The 20913-nt window shown below is 45.0% G+C and overlaps 1 protein-coding gene across 10 annotated transcripts in view; it reads right to left on the bottom strand.

Annotated features, from left to right (window-relative positions):
* Positions 1–20913, bottom strand: part of eya1 (EYA transcriptional coactivator and phosphatase 1) — a 215219-nt gene that overhangs the window by 144648 nt on the left and 49658 nt on the right. For 7 of the 10 annotated variants that reach the window (XR_015756901.1, XM_087985962.1, XM_043689209.2 and 4 more), the window contains 3 exons: positions 15622–15685; positions 14286–14434; positions 13938–14060 (listed from right to left, as the gene is read on the bottom strand). Coding sequence is in view for 9 of the 10 variants with exons in the window: in XM_087985962.1 (XP_087842088.1) it covers positions 13938–14060; positions 14286–14434; positions 15622–15685 (336 nt within the window). In the remaining variant the exon portion in view is untranslated. The remainder of the gene's footprint in view (positions 1–13937; positions 14061–14285; positions 14435–15621; positions 15686–20913) is intronic. The other 3 variants (XM_043689214.2, XM_043689212.2, XM_087985963.1) reach the window with 2 other exon arrangements.

Raw genomic sequence — 20913 nt, forward strand, 5'->3', positions numbered from 1 at the left:
TGGGTCTCCCTTCACTCTGAGGCTCTGCCCTCGAGTCCTGGTCTCTCCCATCAGTGGAAACATCTTCTCCACATTCACTCTATCCAAGCCTCTCAGTATTGTGTATGTTTCAATCAAATCCCTCCCTCATCCTTCTAACCTCCACTGAGTGCAGAAATAAAGGAACTAAATGGAGGAGAGAGATATTGAAACAGTGAGGGAGGTCATGAAAACAGAGACAGCTCGTGGCACTTTAATTCTCCAAGCATCTTAGTTACAGGACCTTGAGAGTTTATGACAAAGCCTCAAATCAGCTGTTTAAAAATGATCAGATTAGATGGTTTTGTTCAAATTTATTAGCCAAAGTGACCGCTAATGAAGAAATACTTTTTTAAAATTTGCCTCAAAATGCCAAGATTCAAAACATTTAAATGTACCCTGATGTGTTTTGATAAAATAGTTTACATTTTACAATAGAATTCATGTTAAATTCTTTTAGCAGAGACTTTGAGCAAAATAGAGTTGTGGCTGAGGGATTAATTCCTTCCAGTCAGATAATTGGACATAGGAAAGGGGCTGAGGAGGGTCACTGGACCTGAAGCGGTAACTCTGATTTCTCTGCACAGGTGCTGCCATACCCGCTGAGCTTTTTCAGCAACTTCTGTTCTTGCCAGCTTACTGACTGTGTGTGTGTGTGTGTGTGTGTGTGTGTGTATCGGGGGAGATGGAGGTGTGGGGATGATGTGTGGAGATATTTAATTCTGGGCAAGTATTTTATTCCCAGTTTAATACAATTCAAGGTTCCTCTAAGAGAGTGTGACCCTGGTAAACATTCGCCTGCAGGGAAGGTATGAAGTTTAACCACCTGCTCTCTGTGCTGGGGATAGACAGGAATGTGCATAACTGGTAAATATTCCACATTAAGAACCTTATGAAAACAAACTCCCACCCTATCTTCCTCCAGTGCCTACACAGCTATTGTAACTTTGGGGAACTATAACACTCTTCACCCTCCATCTCCTTGTGGGAGAACTTGGAACGACATTAGACACAACGCAAAACAAACACCTCTGCAGAAATCCCTGTGAAACAATTTTAAGAATGCTTCTGCAACTACAGAAGTGAATGTCACTGTGTTTAGTGACACTCCCATGTCAATGAAGTGACTTTATCAGTTTTCAGAGCACCAAGACCTTGCCCTCATAAACTTTACATGACAGAAGGAGCCTGTGGGAAACAGTTCAGCAGAAGCTTTCTCCACCTCTGGACCTGCCAAGCATCAAGGCAGATCAATCCCATTTCAACTTCGACATTTCTTTGTTTTGTTCCAAACCTTATTTACCTTCAGTAACAGTTCTCTTTGTGTTTAAATGTAACCCGGATCTTCCAGTCAGTGAGAGAACTGCACTTTTTGAAGCTGATTGGACAAAAGCTGACGGATTTATCTTCCTTTGATTTTCCTGACGGATCCTTCCAAACTTGTCAAGCATGGGAATACTCACAGGGAACAGTGGAGAGATTCCCCACAATATCCACACCCACCTTTTACAGTACTAGCTGCAATCCTAGAATCCCTATAATGTGGAAACAGGCCATTCAGCCCAACAAGTCCACATCGACCCTTTGAAGAGTAACCCACACAGACCCATTCCCTTACTTTATTACTCTACATTTACCCCTGACTAATGCACATCCTTGACACTATGGGCAATTTAGCATGGCCAACTCACCTAACCTGCACACCTTTGGACTGTGGGAGGAAACTGGAGCACCCGGAGGAGCACCCGCAGACACAGGGAGAAACTATATTATACCTCCTTTCTGAGGTATAGTAACAACAATCATTATTTCCCACAACCACCTGATGAAGGAGCAGCGCTCCGAAAGGTAGTGCTTCCAATTAAACCTGTGGGACTATAACCTGGTGTTGTGTGATTTTTAACTCGGTACACCCCAGTCCAACACCGGCATCTCCAAATCATAACAATCATTATCACATTTCTAAAGCAAATTACCTGCAATACCTTGCTTAATAAACTTTGAATGCACTCTCCAATGCTGACGGAACAAACTCACAGGATTTAAGATTGCCTGGAGCTGCTAAACTCTGAAACTATGGCCTCACCCAAATAAGTGTGCTCACTACTTGCTCACACCCAACAATATTCAGTCTCGCTTGTCCGATAAAAATGATCACTCTCGCCTTGCACCTTCGGCTGCACACTGCAACAATGCTGACCCTTCTGGTATCAGCCGAACTGAAGCCAGGGACTTCAGAGGTGAGTTGGGAGAGGACCCACAGGAGAGTGTGTGTGTGTGTGTAAGGTGAGAGTACAGGCAGTGGGAGGGAGTGAACACCTTTATCAGAGGAGGAATGGGTGAGGGGTGCAGAAGGGGCTTTGGAGTAGGGGTGGCTGCATTACTGGCTGAGAGTGGGTGCTGCAGGAGAGGGTGCTGAACATTGCTGTGGATGCTGAACTGGTTTCCTGAGAGATTCACTGGTTTACGTCACTATGAAAGTCATTGAGCACATCTGTGTGTAAACCCAGCCAAGTACAGTGCAAACAGCCCATGGTCCAATGGTTCTGCATAGCTAATGCCACTGTTCCCAGTGGAGTAAAGGACATAATCAGAAATTTCAACCTTCTGCCTAAATACTGCAGGTTTGCATTTGTCAGCATTGCCTTAGAGTTCCAAAGTGCATCAGTGAGGTAACCAGTGGCAAAGGCATCTACCCAGGTCAGAAGTCTGATTTCCTGTTTATGTTGGAGGGTTTAGAAAGGGCTGTCTAATTGAGAGCAGGAGATAATTCTGTTTGGGGGGAGGGGCTGCAAAGTTATTCACCAGGAGTGGTGCGATGATCATTAACCGATAACCACAAGCTGGTTAACTGATAAATGGCATAGCTGGTGGATCTGATCTGTTAAAGGTGAGGAGGGAACCAATAAGAGGGCACAGTCTACTTGACCTCATCGTGGTAAAAACAATGACTGCAGACGCTGGAAACCAGATTCTGGATTAGAGTGGTGCTGGAAAAGCACAGCAGTTCAGGCAGCATCCGAGGAGCTGGAAAATCGACGTTTTGGGCAAAAGCCCTTCATCAGGAATCATCCTGAGTGACTGTCACATAGTTACCGCGGAGACAGAGTTCCATCCTCACACTGAAAATATGTTTTGATGCACAACGATCATGCTGAATGGGATAGATGTCAAACAAATTCAGCAACTCAAGCCTGGCATCCACAGGGTGCTGTATCCTAATGGCCTGGTGTGTCCCATACTCTGGGAAAATGGTGGTCGAATAGCTCCAGCAGGAGTTCCTCCATGCCAGCTGTAATTTCTCATCCTACTGCTCCCTCTCCCATCTTCTCTCGGCCTCAGACACACAGCCTTGGTCTCTGATTCCCAGCCTCTGACTTGGGGCTGGTGGTCAGTGGAGTCACCAGTGAACACAGCAGGGATGCCGAGTGACCAGCGCCTGGTGCAGAGCGTAGCAACAGAGGCACAGTGCGGGGCGTGGCCAGAGCGGCACAGTGCGGGGCGTGGCCAGAGCGGCACATTGCGGGGCGTGGCCAGAGCGGCACAGTGCGGGGCGTGGCGACAGTGGCACAGTGCGGGGCGTGGCGACAGTGGCACAGTGCGGGGCGTGGCGACAGTGGCACAGTGCGGAGCGTGGCGACAGTGGCACAGGGCGGAGCGTGGTGACAGTGGCACAGGGCGGAGCGTGGTGACAGTGGCACAGGGCGGAGCGTGGTGACAGAGGCACAGGGCGGAGCGTGGTGACAGAGGCACAGGGCGGGGCGTGGTGACAGAGGCACAGGGCGGGGCGTGGTGACAGAGGCTCAGTGCGGAGCGTGGTGACAGTGGCACAGTGCGGGGCGTGGTGACAGAGGCACAGTGCGGAGCGTGGTGACAGAGGCTCAGTGCGGAGCGTGGTGACAGAGGCTCAGTGCGGAGCGTGGTGACAGAGGCTCAGTGCGGAGCGTGGTGACAGAGGCTCAGTGCGGAGCGTGGTGACAGAGGCACAGGGCGGAGCGTGGTGACAGAGGCTCAGTGCGGAGCGTGGTGACAGAGGCACAGGGCGGAGCGTGGTGACAGAGGCACAGTGCGGAGCGTGGTGACAGAGGCACAGGGCGGAGCGTGGTGACAGAGGCTCAGTGCGGAGCGTGGTGACAGTGGCACAGTGCGGAGCGTGGTGACAGTGGCACAGTGCGGAGCGTGGTGACAGTGGCACAGTGCGGAGCGTGGTGACAGAGGCACAGGGCGGAGCGTGGTGACAGAGGCACAGGGCGGAGCGTGGTGACAGTGGCACAGGGCGGAGCGTGGTGACAGAGGCTCAGTGCGGAGCGTGGTGACAGAGGCACAGGGCGGAGCGTGGTGACAGTGGCACAGTGCGGAGCGTGGTGACAGAGGCACAGGGCGGAGCGTGGTGACAGAGGCTCAGTGCGGAGCGTGGTGACAGTGGCACAGTGCGGAGCGTGGTGACAGTGGCACAGTGCGGAGCGTGGTGACAGTGGCACAGTGCGGAGCGTGGTGACAGTGGCACAGTGCGGAGCGTGGTGACAGAGGCTCAGTGCGGAGCGTGGTGACAGAGGCTCAGTGCGGAGCGTGGTGACAGTGGCACAGTGCGGAGCGTGGTGACAGAGGCACAGTGCGGAGCGTGGTGACAGAGGCACAGTGCGGAGCGTGGTGACAGAGGCTCAGTGCGGAGCGTGGTGACAGAGGCTCAGTGCGGAGCGTGGTGACAGAGGCACAGTGCGGAGCGTGGTGACAGAGGCACAGTGCGGAGCGTGGTGACAGTGGCACAGTGCAGAGCGTGGTGACAGAGGCTCAGTGCGGAGCGTGGTGACAGTGGCACAGTGCGGAGCGTGGTGACAGTGGCACAGTGCGGGGCGTGGTGACAGAGGCTCAGTGCGGAGCGTGGTGACAGAGGCTCAGTGCGGAGCGTGGTGACAGTGGCACAGTGCGGAGCGTGGTGACAGTGGCACAGTGCGGAGCGTGGTGACAGAGGCTCAGTGCGGAGCGTGGTGACAGAGGCTCAGTGCGGAGCGTGGTGACAGAGGCTCAGTGCGGAGCGTGGTGACAGAGGCTCAGTGCGGAGCGTGGTGACAGTGGCACAGTGCGGAGCGTGGTGACAGAGGCTCAGTGCGGAGCGTGGTGACAGAGGCTCAGTGCGGAGCGTGGTGACAGAGGCACAGTGCGGAGCGTGGTGACAGGCTCAGTGCGGAGCGTGGTGACAGTGGCACAGTGCGGAGCATGGTGAGTGTCAGACCATGTGGAGGCACCCCTGCGCTGGTCTGCTGCAGACAGCCCTTGGAGAATGACTGCGATATTTGTTTTTTTAACTTTGCCTCTTGTTTTACTGACATATGGTTATACTGTGTAATGCTGAACATAACTTTCTTTTTTCTTCATTTCTCTGTTCTGTAACTAAGGGATTGTACCAAAGTACCCTTCTACCTAAATGGCGCTGTAAGTGGTGACTTGTAAACCTCTCCCTGCACTCATTTGAGTACATGTGACAACAAAGCCCATTCAATTCAACTCAATACCAAGTCAACAGATCAACCCCAGCTCAAAGAAGAGTGCAGGAGGGTAAGTCAGGAACAACACATGCCAATCTTAAGAAGAGGCATCAACCTACTGAAGCCACATGCCAGTACAAGATAGACACGGCGACGTGATTCCACAACCAACAGTTTAGATAGAAGTTCCAAAGTCCTGCCACATCCAGTCATGAATGGTGGGGGACTATTAAACAGCTCAATGAAGGAGGAGACTGCACAAAAAGTCCTCATCTTCAAAGATGGTGGAGCCCATCAGATCGATGTAAAGGACAGGTAGAAGAATAAGAATTGAAGAGTATGGTGCTGGAAAAGCTCAGCAGGTCAGGCAGCATTGAAGGAGCAGGGGAATTTCTGTTTCATGCAAAAGCCCTTCATGCCTGAAACATTGACTCTCCTGCTCCTCGGATTCTGCCTGACCGGCTGTGTTTTTCCAGCACCACACTCTTTGACTCTGACCTCCAACATCTGCAGTCCTCACTTCCTCCAGATAAGGAAGGTTTGGATGGATATGGCCCAAGGGTCTGATTCCAAGCTATATGACTGAAGCTCCCCCATTGTATCACACATGCAAGTCTTCTATCAATTCCATTCAATCCACGTGTTACCAAGCTATTCAGCACAGTTCCAACACTGGACGTGGATAACTGTCCATGTACGTCCAGTAACTTGCTTAGTTTGGGGAATAGAATATGTAACAAAGACAAATAAATCACTGAATAAAATGATTGAGGAGTTAATTAGAACACATTCTGGATGAGAGGGTATGTGATGCGTCAAGCATGCGGTATCTCCTCGATGCTCACGTGATCCATGGCAATAAGTGACTGGATTAAGGAATGGGAGTTGATAGAGTGTGGAGCTGGAAAAAGCACGGCAGATGAAGGCACATCAGAGGAGCAGGAGATTCAATGTTTCGGGTCGGGACCCTTCATCACACACAAAAAAAAAAGTCCTGATGATAGGTCCTGACCCGAAACATCAACTTTCCTGCTCCTCTGACGTGGCTTCATCTGCCGTGCTTTTTCCAGCTCCACACTCTTATCAACTCTGACTTTCCAGCAACTGCAGTCCTCACTATCTCCATGCGGTTAAGGAGTTTCAGCTTAGAGTTACTGAGGGCTGCGCTGAAGGCAGTGCAACAAAACAGCAAAGGGGAGGGTCATCTTCTGATTTGACCAGTGGTTAGGGGCAAAGGAATGCAGCTACAGCTCAGGAAAGCCAGGTCATCCAAAGGGTCAGGATACAGAAATCTCAGCGATCACATTAATCCTAACAGTTCGAAGGTTCTCTCCCCTTATCAGCAAGGGCTGAGGATGGCCGTGCTAACTGACCACGGTACAGGAAGCACCTCCACTGGGTGGGAGAAAAATAAATGCAGTGTAGTAGTGGACAATATTGGGAGGGGCATTGACAGGGAAAGTTCAAATCTAGAAGTCTACTCAATGTCAGGGCTGGAGAAGACCCTATAGTGGGAGGAGGAGGATGTACTTAGGAGGCACCAACAACGTAGACAGTCCAAGGAAAGAAATTAACCATTCCCTTATTTTCAAATTTAGCTCCTCATCCATAATACCAGTTTAAATATATTCCCAAAAGTTGCATTTACTTTTGCTGATGGAATATCAGAGTAAATGGTTCAGTGAAGATCACCTCATTTCTGCAGCCTCCCCCCGTACTTGAGCTCACTCAAATATAAATCTTCCCCTAACATTTGAGGGCTGGAAATTTCGACTTAGCCAGAATTGTGATGCAACTTGAAAATAAGTTCAATCATTTTGGTGGGTTTCCGTTGACTGTGTTATGAAAGATGGGCAGGGAGGAAATGACAAATAATGGAGATAGGGTTTGGGCGTACACCACAGTAAAACAGAGTTGACTATCTCAAAGTAGTCAAAGGATGGTGGTAATTTTGTCTAAAATTTAAATTTAACAGGCTCGAGAAATGGAACCATTTACACCATGACCATATCAATTCTCTAGGGTGCCTTTAAAACACAATTTACACTCCCCGCATGCTTCCTCAACATTCTGCAGTGACACAGGGCATAATAAATGTATAGACATTCACAGTAGCCGGATCTCTGAGGGCACAAATGATGAGAAAAACCACTGTGTGTTTTTGAATATGACTATCCCAGTCACTTCAAACAAAAACCTTTCAAATTGATGGAAAGAGTTAGAAACTAGTAGACTGGCTTCCAACTGGTTTCCTTCTTCTTTCTGATAGGAAGAGCCTGCCTGCACTTCTAACTGTACATTGGCCTGGTTTATTCTGGGGGAGACAAAATAAATACCTTTTAGGTTGACAATATCTCACATACAGTATCAAAACAAGCCCTTCAGCCCACCATGTCAATGCCAACCAACAAACACCAAACTACAGTAATTCCATTTACCTGCTCTTGGTGCATAACTTACTATGCCCTGGCATTTGAAGAGCTCATCCAGATGTTTTCTAAATACTGCCAGAGTACCTGCCTCCACCACCCTCTCAGGTAGCATGTTTCATATGTCGACCCCCCTCTGGGTGAAAAATATTTTTCTCAGATCTCCTCTAAACCACTTATTCCTCACCTTAAACATATATCCTCTGGTCTCAGACACATGTGCCATTGGGACACGATTCTCACGATCTACTCTGTCAATGCCTCTCATACTGTTGTATACCTCACAATTAGGTCTTTCCTCAGCCTGCTCTGCTCCAAGGAAAGCAATCCCAGCCTATCGGTCTCTCCTCATATCTCAGACTTTCCATCCCTGGCAACTCTTGTGCACCCTCTCAAGTGCAGTCACGTTTTCCGATAGTGTGGCGACCAGAACTGAACACAGTATTCCATCTGTGGCCTAAGCAATACTGCACAAAGCTGTTCTAAGACTTCCTTGCTCCTATATTCTACATCCTGGCTAATGCAGGCAAATATCCTGTATGATTTCTTCCCCATCCTGTCTACCTGCGCTGACACCTTTGGGGATCAATGGACTTTTACACCATAGTTCCTTGGTTCCTCAGTACTTGCTAGGGACATCAAATTCATTGTTTATGTCCTTCCTTTATAAGACCTCCCAAAATGCATAAATTGCACTAATAAGGAGTAAATTCTATCTGCTGCACTGCTTTTCCCAATTTACAGCTGATCAATATCAGACTGTTGCCTGAGACCATCCCCTCACACTCAACAACACCACTAATTTCTGGGTCATCTGCAACCTTTCTAATTATACCTTCTACATGGACATCCAAGTTGTTCATGTACATAACAAACAGCAAAAAACCCAGCGGTGGTACATCACTGGTCACAGGCTTTCAATTATAAAAACAACCATCCACCATTACACTTTGCCTCCTGTTTGGAAGCTGATTTTGGGTTTGTCTTGGATCCCAGTGGCATTTTCCTTTGGGACCAGCCTTCCACGTGGGAGCTTGTCAAAGGCCTTCTGGAAGTTCATGCACACCATATCAATTGCACTACCTTCATCAGTATATTTAGTCACCTTTTCAAAAAAATTAAAACAATCAGATAGGGCTTCCTCTGAACAAATCTGTGATGACTATCCCTGATCAATCACTGACTTTCCAAGTATTGGTTAATCCTGTCCCTCAGAAATGTTTTCAGATGTTTTCCCTACCACTAACATCAGACTAACTGTAATTGCTCAAATGTCATTAGTCAAGAGGAAAGTGAATAAATATCCTTTCCTGCAATATGGTCTTTAAAACTGGGTAATCTAGCGGTCTTACAAATCAAAGTAAAGTAGACAATTGTAGAATGAATGTATAGGTGTAAGCAGAACTCTTAACCTTGTAGTTCTATTTGCAAAGATTCTATTTGATACAAATCAAGATCAGTTTGTAGGTATCAGTGAGGTTTTATTTCTTTGAGTGAAATGAGGTACCTGATAGGATTACCAACTGCATCCACATTTTAATCTATCCTAATGATATTAAGGAATAATAGCAACTAATCACAATTGCACTTAGTTGTATTATCACTATATCGTCTATTTTGAAAAAGATGTTAAAATATTTCCTTTTCACATACATGACTTGATACTGTAACATGACAGAGGCTTCACATTATTTGTTCCTTTGCTCATGAACAGAGAAGTACATGGAAATACACAAAGCTTTCTCAACCAGACTGCATTTCAAAGCTGAACTTAATGCCCCTTTTTGACTCCCTAACAGCACTGTTATTTTGTACATAAAAACACCTTAATGCCAATACAGAGATGATGAAAACCATTACAAACACAGGTGGGCAACACTAAGGCCTGGACTTTCTTTGGAGTTGGAAGTCAGGAACCTTTCTAGCATGCCAGACCTTACCTAGGACAATGTGTCCTAAACGGAGCGATCATCTCCTGGGGGTGTGGGGGGCTGTGCAGGATAGAGTGGATCTGCCGTCCCTGTACACGGTCAGAGTTGGTCACATCAGCTGCATAGTGCTGAGGTTCTCCTTTGGTTCTCTGGGACTTCATAGCCGTTATTTTCTTAAACATCAGGTCTTCTTACTCTGATCCTATACCCCCCCATGTATTTTCCAGGCCAAACCATGACTCCCCTGCCCATTATACTTAGATTAATTATATTTTTACATCAGTTACAGGGTTCAATATATAAAGAAAATCCCATTCACAAAAGTCCATTCAAAATATTTGAATCCATGTAAATTCTTAATCCCCTATGAAAACAAGCACAACTGTCATAGTGACAACCAATCCATAGTGACAACTAATCCATAATGACAACTAATCCAACTAATGTATGTAGACAGGCCAACAAGAGGTGAGGCCATACTGGATTTGGTTCTGGGTAACGAACCAGGCCAGGTGTTAGAATTAGAGGTAGGTGAGCACTTTGGGGATAGTGACCATAATTCGGTGATTTTTACTCTCGTGATGGAGAGGGATAAGTGTGTACTACAGGGCAAGAGTTATAGCTGGGGTCAGGGAAATTATGATGCGGTGAGGCTTGACTTAGGATGTGTGGCTTGGAAAAGTAGACTCCAAGGCAAGAGTGTAAATGATATGTGGAGCTTGTTCAAGGAGCAACTATTGAGTGTCCTTGATAATTATGTACCTGTCAGGCAGGGAGGAAAGGGTCGTGCGAGGGAGCCGTGGTTTAATAAGGAATTGGAATCCCTTGTTAAATGGAAGAGGGCGGCCTATCTCAAGATGAGACGTGAAGGTTCAATTGGGGCGATTGAGAGTTATAGGGTAGCCAGGAAGGACCTGAAGAGAGAGCTAAGAGCAGCAAGGAGGGGACATGAAAGGTCCTTAGTCGGTAGGATTAGGGAAAACCCTAAGGCTTTCTATAGGTATGTTAGGAATAAAAGAATGACTAGGGTAGGAATAGGTCCAGTCAAGGATAGTAGTGGGAAGTTGCGTGTGGAGGCGGAAGAGATTGGGGAGACACTGAATGAATACTTTTCTTCAGTATTTACTCAGGAACAGGGCATTGTCGTCGATGTGAATACTGAGTCACAAATAAGTAGAATGGATGGCTTTGAGGTATGTAGAGAAGAGGTGTTGGAAATCCTGGAAAAGGTGAAAATAGATAAGTCCCCTGGGCCTGATGGCATTTATCCTAGGATTCTCTGGGAAGCAAGGGAGGAGATTGCAGAGCCATTGGCCTTGATTTTTATGTCCTCTTTGTCTACAGGAGTAGTGCCAGAAGACTGGAGGATAGCAAATGTGGTTCCCTTGTTCAAAAAGGGGAGTAGGGATAACCCTAGTAACTATAGGCCGGTGAGTCTCACTTCTGTTGTGGGCAAAGTCTTAGAGAGAATTGTAAGGGATAGGATTTATGCACATCTGGATAGGAATAATGTGATCAAGGATAGTCAGCATGGTTTTGTGAAGGGCAGGTCGTGCCTCACAAACCTTATTGAATTCTTTGAAAAGGTGACGAAGGAGGTTGATGAGGGGAAAGCGGTAGATGTGGTATATATGGATTTTAGTAAGGCGTTTGATAAGGTTCCCCATGGTAGGCTACTGCAGAAAATACGGAGATATGGCATTGAGGGTGAGTTGGAGGTTTGGATTAGGAATTGGCTGGATGGAAGACGACAGAGGGTAGTAGTTGATGGCAAAGTTTCTTCATGGAGTGCCGTCACTAGCGGTGTTCCGCAAGGATCTGTTTTGGGACCATTGCTGTTTGTCATTTTTATAAATGACCTGGAAGAGGGGTTAGAAGGTTAGGTGAGCAAGTTTGCGGATGATACGAAAGTCGGAGGAGTTGTTGACAGTGAGGAAGGATGTGGCAGGTTACAGCAGGATATAGAGAAGCTGCAGAGCTGGGCAGAAAGGTGGCAAATGGAATTCAATGTAGCTAAATGTGAGGTGATTCACTTTGGGAAGAATAACAAAAAGATGGGGTACTGGGCTAATGGTCGGATACTTGGTAGTGTGGATGAGCAGAGGGATCTTGGTGTCCATGTACACAGATCTCTGAAAGTTGCCACCCAGGTAAATAGTGCGGTGAGGAAGGCATATGGCGTACTGGCTTTTATTGGTAGAGGAATTGAGTTCCGGAGTCCTGAGGTCATGATGCAGTTGTATAAGACTCTGGTGCGGCCGCATCTGGAATATTGTGTGCAGTTTTGGTCGCCATACTATAGGAAGGATGTGGAGGCACTGGAATGGGTGCAGAGGAGGTTTACCAGGATGTTGCCTGGTATGGAAGGAAGATCGTATGAGGAAAGACTGAGACACTTGGGGCTGTTTTCATTAGAGAAAAGAAGGTTTAGGGGTGACTTGATTGAGGTGTACAAGATGATTAGGGGGTTAGATAGGGTTGACAGTGTGAACCTTTTCCCGCGTATGGAGTTGGGTATTACAAGGGGGCATAGCTTTAAATTAAGGGGGGGTAGATATAGGACTGAAGTTAGGGGTAGGTTCTTCACTCAGCGAGTCGTAAGTTCATGGAATGCCCTGCCAGCAGCAGTGGTGGACTCTCCCTCTTTATGGGCATTTAAGCGGGCATTGGATAGGTATATGGAGGATAGTGGGTTAGTATAGGTTAGGTGGGCTTGGATCGGCGCAACATCGAGGGCCAAAGGGCCTGTACTGCGCTGTATTCTTCTATGTTCTATGTTCTATGTTCTAATGTGACAACTAATCCATAGTGACAACTAATCCATAATGACAACTAATCCATAATGACAACTAATCCAACTAATGTGACAACTAATCCATAGTGACAACTAATCCATAGTGACAACTAATCCATAATGATGATTAATCCATAATGACAACTAATCCAACTAATCCATAATGACAATTAATCCATAATGACAACTAATCCAACAATCCATAATGACAACTAATCCATAATGACAACTAATCCATAGTGACAACTAATCCATTGTGACAACTAATCCATTGTGACAACTAATCCATTGTGACAACTAATCCATAATGACGATTAATCCATAATGACAACTAATCCATAATGACAACTAATCCAACTAATCCATAATGACAACTAATCCATAATGACAACTAATCCAATTTATCCATAGTGACAACTAATCCATAATGACAACTAATCCATAGTGACAACTAATCCATTGTGACAACTAATCCATTGTGACAACTAATCCATTGTGACAACTAATCCATAATGATGATTAATCCATAATGACAACTAATCCAACTAATCCATAATGACAACTAATCCATAATGACAACTAATCCATAATGACAACTAATCCAATTTATCCATAGTGACAACTAATCCATAATGACAACTAATCCAACTAATGTGACAACTAATCCATAGTGACAACTAATCCATAGTGACAACTAATCCATGAATAACACTTCTAAACTGTCAAGCCATGCATATGCTATGTCTCCCTCTCCCATCAGTGTGATAATCACAGAATATGGACAGCAGTGTAGCTTATTAACAATATAATGATAACGTTTCAGGTTAACACTACAAATTGTGACCGAAACAGCCAGAATACCTTTTATAACTCTCGTGGAGAGAGGCTTACAGTTCTTTCTCAATTTTTAACCATTTCAACAACTTGACAGTTCTACAGGTTACAACACCCTTCATTGAGGATGTCTCAAAAACCCTGTAACTCCCACACTGCGAGTTCACTGGCTCCAGTGAAACTGAGTTTTGTAGGAATTCAGCATTGAGATCACATGGCTCTGCTGAGTTTGGTATTGCTGCATGGGGGGGGTCACATCCTGTTCCAGTCCCCCCAGAATCTGTCAGAAACGGGCTGGGCATTCTGAATCAGGGTTCCACCCATTATTCTAGGAGGTCCCTGGAGAGTCTGCGAAAATCCAGGCCTGGCTCTTGGAAATAGCATAAATTGGTTAAACCATACGGCACAACGACATCACTTAAATCACATTAAGAGTGACACAGACCTTGCATTTGGTAACTGTAAGGGGCTTGGCCTGGTTGAGGTGCACTTAAACTTGAACCATAACTCAGAAATCCCGTTTGGCCAGATGACTGTGATTGAGTCAATCCACCTTCGGTCTTGATGCCTGTCCACAATGTACCTACATTGGTTAGTGATATCAGATCTGCAGGCTCTCATTCAAGTATATCAGAAACAGAAGAGTTAGCATTTGATAAAACTTATCATTCTAAACAAAATGAAAAAGTTATTGTTTTTAGCTGTTTTCAATCTTTTTGTGCAGTTCTGAATGTAATTATAAACAAGATTATTTTAAAAAAAGTCAACTGAAACAAGCAATGTGTCTGTTTACCATAGGATGGGATTCCATAATGCTGTCCTGATTGTGGATATGTTGCATAAATTGATGCTTGTTGCATTCCTGTAGTGTACGGTGACTGTCCATATGATGCCATGGTTTGTGATGAAGGTGTGGGAAGAATATGTGGATATGACCTGCTGCTTATGAGAAATAACAAAGAGCAGAGATTTACAAATGATTAAAAACTATGTAAATGGCCATCAACTATTGATTTGCAGCTAATTCTACCACTTCGATTTCTAAATAAAACAATCCATTACTAATATAAAATAAAGAAACATGGATGCTGGAAATCTGAAACAAAAAACAGAAATTACTGGAGAAACTCAGCAGGTCTGGCAGCATCTCATAGAATCATAGAGTCATATCTGGTCGGCATGGAAACAGACCCTTCGCTCCAACCCGTCCATGCCGACCAGATATCCCAACCCAATCTAGTCCCACCTGCCAGCACCCGGCTCATATCCCTCCAAACCCTCCCTATTCATATACCCATCCAAATGCCTTATCAATGTTGCAATTGAAAAGTTTAATCAAGAGACATATCTCCATAAAACATATAATCAAGAAAGAACCTACTCTACTCCCTGCTGCAGGTTCTCTGTGGGCCACACTTAATAACAACGATTAACTTATCTGATTCTGTGCTGTGAACTTCACCCAACAGTTGTGAATTTCACTGTTTGTTAATTTTCCCAGATGCACTCCAGCGATACACGAATTCAAACAGCAAAGGCAGTAACTGTGCAGGTTCTCTCTCTCTCTCCTGCACTGACCTCACCATGTGCTTCCTTTGTCTGTTCTTCTCCCTTTTAAAACTGCTGTTGTTTTGACTTTTTTTTAAACCAAAGTTCCAAAACAATGCAACAGCATATAAACCAGTAATTGCTGCTCCTGGAATTCGAGGAAATCACCTCGAGCACTAAAATACCTCAAAAAAAGGAGCAGCTGTTACAGTCAGAAATTTTTCCCATCCTCCATCTTGGGAGAGGGAGAGGGAGAGCCGAGGAGAGAGAAAACCGAATTAACATTTCGACCCTTTTCAGAGGTTTGCCTTCTCTCCACAGATGTTACTAGACCTGCTGAGTTTCTCCCCCAATTCCTGTTTCTGTTTCAGATTTCCAGCATTCACGGTTAATAAGTAATGTTACTCTGAAGAGAGTTAAATTCGTAAATGAAGAATTTGGAGAGAATGATCAGCTCAATACATGGAGACATATTTTCCACACAAATAATGAAGCTAAAATATATTGAAAAAGCAGAAGCTGGTTATGAGTTTAAATTATATTTTTGCTGCATGCTTTTTAAAGAATATTAGAAATCTTACTTGGAAGGATAAATCTGAGGAGAGAAGTGATGAGTTTGTCTTGGGCTAAAGCCGCTACCGATTGCTGTAGAGAATTAAATAAGGGAGAGGTTGGTTACAGGATGCATTTCTTGTTAACAGACTTCTGAAGGCTTTGAAAATTTGTAACTTCACTCCTGTTATAGAGTCATAGAGATGTACAGCACGGAAAAGACCCTTCGGTCCAACTCATCCATTCCGACCAGATATCCTAAATTAATCTAGTCCCATTTGCCAGCACTTGGCCCACACCCCTCTAAACCTTCCTATTCATATACCCATCTAGATGCCTTTTAAAATGTTGTCACTTGTACCAGCCTCCACCACTTCCTCTGGCAGCTCACTCCATACACACATCACCCTCTGCATGAACAAGTTGCCTTTTAGTTCCCTTTTAAATCTTTCCCCTCTGACCCTAAACCCTGCAGTTTTTTTTTTAATCTCCCCACCCCAGGGAAAAGATCTTGTTTATTTACCCTATCCATGCCCCTCATGATACTTATAAACCTCTATAATGTTCATTGATACCACCTCAACAATTTGCTTACTTATTAATTGACTTGTAATCTAACAATACTTGTCAGTGCATTCTGCTTTTCCATTAATATTTGGAATTTACAAAGGCAGTCTTTCTCATTGTTTTTCAGTGTTTTTTCTGTCCACTACTGACAACTGTAAGGGGTCAGCATGGATAAAGTCTAATGCTTTTTTCGGCTGACACAGTATCACAGATTCCAGCTCAAAATATTGAATAACGATCAACTACTGAGGTTCTGTAAAGCTTCCATCTTCACCAAGGACATAAAGAGCTCAGTGCTGGATTACTGCCTAATTTTTCCTTGACATTGAATGATGTCTACAGGGAGAATCCTGCTGTCCACTATTGGCTTCAGCTGAAAGTTAAGCTCACCTTGTCTTTACCTCCTCAGCTCCAGCTTGCTGAAGCCAAGTATGGCACCATTTCAGAAGCTAACTCGATGTTGATGGATTAACTAAAATATTAATATCTACATCTGCTACAGTGGTAACATCCTTACCTTTGAGCCAGGAGGTATGGGCTCATCTCACCTGCTACATAGGTGAGTAAGAACATCTCTGAACAGGATGTTAATACCTCAAACTATATATTGAGATCACTTGTTTCTTACGGCTGTTATGGTGCAGTGGTAGCATCCCTATCTCTGAGCCAGCAAACTTGGGTTCAAGTCCCACGAGAGGACCACAACAGCATCTCTGAATGGGTTGATTAGAAATATATCTACAACTGTTAGTTCTGCGGGCTCCTGTGGTGCAGTGGTAGTGCCCATTTTTCTGAGCCTGGTGTCCCGACTTCAAGTCTCACCTGCTCCAGAGGTGTGCAATAGCTTCTCTGAAGGTATTTTCCAATCAACCGCTCAGGGAGGTTATTACTCACCTCCAGTGCTGAATCACCTGGTTCAGAGGTAGGGACACTACCACAGTGCCAAGAAAGCCCGAGAACATCTCTGCACAGGCTGATTAGAAAATAACAACCTCTCTAAGTCCCTTGGGCGGGGCTTAGCATCTGAATGGAATGGACTGTGGGAAACTGCAGGTGTCCAGCTCATGCCCGATAAAATTCAAGTGTTTCGCAGTGTTATAACTGGGTATAAACTGAAGGGCGGATCACTGTCTCATTTACAGGACTTGCCTGACTTCCGCTGAAATTAATGGAAACAAAAATCAGGAGCAGGAGCTTCCCCTGCAGGAAGGTAATCTGTTCCGGCAGTTTACTCCCAACTAGTGATGGGGGCAGAAAGTCAGAGACTTCATGCACACAGAGAGAGAACTTCAACTTGGATAAAAACTAAATATGACGGGAAGGGATACGAAATCCAGGAAACATGTCAGCATTTTGGGAAAACGGCAACTTCCTTGTGAACTGCGATGCTGTAAGCTATGTGTGAGCAGCCCCTTGTAAATAAAGCAATTGCTGAACATTAACGTGGTTCTCCGAATGTACTTTGACTTTGCTTCCTGGAACTCAACATTGAAAGCAAGGTGAGGATACAGCGGTGGAAAAATTTGGGAAAAGGTATCTTGGCTATTCAAAAGAAATGCACTGAGAAGAGACCTGCTTTTACCCGGTCTAATGTTCACACTCTGGTTCCAGACACCACAGACTCCAATATCCTATTTCAGTGGAAGCAGCGGGTCATTAAAATGGACAGCTGCCTCTCTAGGACCCAGTGCATTCATAAACTACACCCCACCATGAATCCCACTCCTGCTAATAAGTGAGAGATGCTAAGTTCGTGGGTGGGCTTGTAAGTGCCATGTTCTTCAAGCACTTTGCCACGGTGGAGACGTTTTCTGTTGTGGTGAAGATTGGGGCCATTAACCTTAACATCTAGTCTGCCAAGCCTGCTCAGATGTTAAATGTTTAAACTTATATATATGGCTCCTTTGACCTCAGCTGGGCAGAAAAGGTGGTGGGGGCAATGTTTAACCAATCCACATTCTTTAATATCCCCAGCCTTCTTCTCTTCAGAGCAGTGCAGTTTGCAGTTCCACTGGACACTCTTGAGGCACCTCTTCACATTCCCAACGAATACTTCCATTCCTAGCTTTCTGGTAAATTCACACACTGTGTGTTCTATGATTTGTGGAAGGTGATAGAGGTCTAGGGGTGGGATGGTACAATTTGAATAAATGAATGACTTTTTGAATGAATGAATGAATGATTTTATTGTCACGTATTTTTCATTCAAAGATACAGTAAAATATAATGAAAAGTTCCATAGCCAATAGCTATGATCCGTTGCCATTTTGAACAGCTTAAGAATAATTTTAATGAGAGTCCATAATCCTGCCACCACCGCTTCACGGAGACTCATGTACATTCGAGATGATCAGAAACAGCAGCCTTGGTCAGTTCCTCTATAACATTGCAACATTTAAAAGGCATTTGGATGGGTCTATGAATAGGAAGGGTTTGGAGGGATATGGGCCGGGTGCTGGCAGGTGGGACTAGATTGGGTTGGGATAACTGGTCGGCATGGACGGGTAGGACCGAAGGGTCTGTTTCCATGCGGCACATCTCTATGACTCTATGAATATATTCAGGTTAAGAGAGTGGACAAATACTTGGCAGCTGGAATATGTTATGGGCTTATGATCTCACGGAGGTCACTAAACTCAGAATCACATAGCATAGGATGTCATTCATCTGCTCTTTCATGGTGAACCTGTTTGAAGTTTATGAAAAGATGATTAGGCATGACACTAAGGTAGGCAGAGTTGTGATTAGTGCTGAAGGATTTTGTGTGTTGCAGAGGGACATAGATAAGATGCAGAGCTGGGCTGAGAAGTGGCAAATGAAGTTTAATAGAGAAAAGTGAGAGGTAGCTCACTTTGGAAGAAGTAACAGGAATGCAGAATACTGGCTAATGGTAAAAGTCTTGGCAGTGTAGATGAACAGAGAGATCTCAATGTCCAGATGCATAAATCCCTGAAAATTGCCACCCAGGTTGATAGGGTTGTTAAGAAGGCATATAGTGTGTTGGCATTTATTGGTAGGGGGATTGAGTTTCAGAGCCACGAGGTCATGCTTCAGCTGTACAAGACACTGGTAAGGCCGCACCTGGAGTATTGCGTCCAGTTCTGGTCATCACATTATAGGAAGGATGTGGAAGCTTTGGAAAGGGCTCAGAGGAGATTTACTAGGATGTTGCCTGATGTGGAAGGAAGGTCTTACGAGGAAAGGCTGAGGGGACTGAGGCTGTTTTCGTTGGAGAGAGGAAGGTTGAGAGGTGACTTAATCGAGAAGTATAAGATAATAAGAGGGTGAGATAGGGTAGACAATGAGAGCCTTTTTCCTCAGGTGGTGAAGGCAAACACGAGGAGACATAGCTTTAAATTGAGGGGGTGATAAGATTTCGGACAGATATTAAGAATCGTTTCTTCACTCAGAACAGTAGGGGTGTGGAATGGCCTGTCTGCAACAGACTTGCCGACGTTAAGGGCACTGGACATACATATGGATAATAATGGAATGGTGTAGGTTGGATGGGCATCAGATTAATTTCACAGGTCAGTGCAACATCGAGGGCCAAAGGGCCTGTACTGCGCTGTAATGTTCTATGTTCTATGACTGCTGGGGGGAGGTAGAGGCAGAGGAATGCCTATGGAGTGATAATAAAGTGGGCTTTCAGAAACTTGAGTCATAAAGAGACCGTCAGTTAAAAACTATGGTAGTGGAATTACTGGCTAGTGAGGAGATTGGCTGAGAGGCAGAGGAGACACAATAAGGCTGATGGGCAGGTCCTCTAAATAGCAGAATGTCCCCCAAGTAACTGGTTTGTGGCAACAACTATTCAGCGTATTTATTGATGACTTAGATGATTGAACAAAAAGCCATGTATACAACTTTGCTGTAACAGAAAGAAAGGTCAGGTTGTAAGCTCTGTAGGTGGAAACATCATGCAAATGGGGCAGCATGGTGGCTCAGTGGTTAGCACCACTGCCTCACAGCACCAGGGACTCCAGGTTCGATTCCAGTCTTGGGTGACTGTCTGTGTGGAGTTTGCACATTCTCCCATGTCTGTGTGGGTTAGGTGAATTGGCCATGCTAAATTGCCCATAGAGTTCAGGGATGTGTAGGTTAGGTGCATTAGTCAAGGGTAAATATAGAGTATTAGGAAAGGTGTTTGGGTGGGATACTCTTCTGAGGGTTGGTGTGGACTTACTGAGCTGAAGGGTCTGTTTCCACACTGTCGGGGTTCTATGATTACTTGGAATTTAAGTGATTTGACAAAACTTGGCAAATGGATGTCAATACAGCCAAATGCCCGATCATTCACTTAGGAAGTACTCTGCCATATTTTTATTAGATCCAAGTGGTGAAGAATTAGAAACAGTGCAGGTACCAGAGAGACTTTGGCAGTCCAGGTCCTTAGATCCTTAAAATATCACTGACACATACAGAAAATAAACTAAAGAAAGATTCTGGCTTTTAGAGGTGGAGAAATGATGCTCCAGCTATGCATAGCCTTGGTGGTCCACAAGTGGAGTACTACCTGCGGTTCTGTGTGTCATACTTCAGGAAACATATACTGATCTTGGAGTAAATATTGTGTAATTCTCCCAGGATGATATACTGACTCCAATAGTTAAGTTATGGGGGATTGCAAAAACAAGGGTTCTATTCCATACAATATAAAAGGTAAGGGGTGATGTGATTCCAAGTTTTAGGAAGATATAGTATGGATCAAGAGAACCTCCTTCCATTGGTTGGGAATCAAAGACAAGAAGCAC

This window comes from Chiloscyllium plagiosum, unplaced genomic scaffold (genome assembly GCF_037043375.1).
Source record: "Chiloscyllium plagiosum isolate Xiang-an unplaced genomic scaffold, Cpla_swu_hap1 HiC_scaffold_4, whole genome shotgun sequence".
NCBI lineage: Eukaryota > Metazoa > Chordata > Chondrichthyes > Orectolobiformes > Hemiscylliidae > Chiloscyllium > Chiloscyllium plagiosum.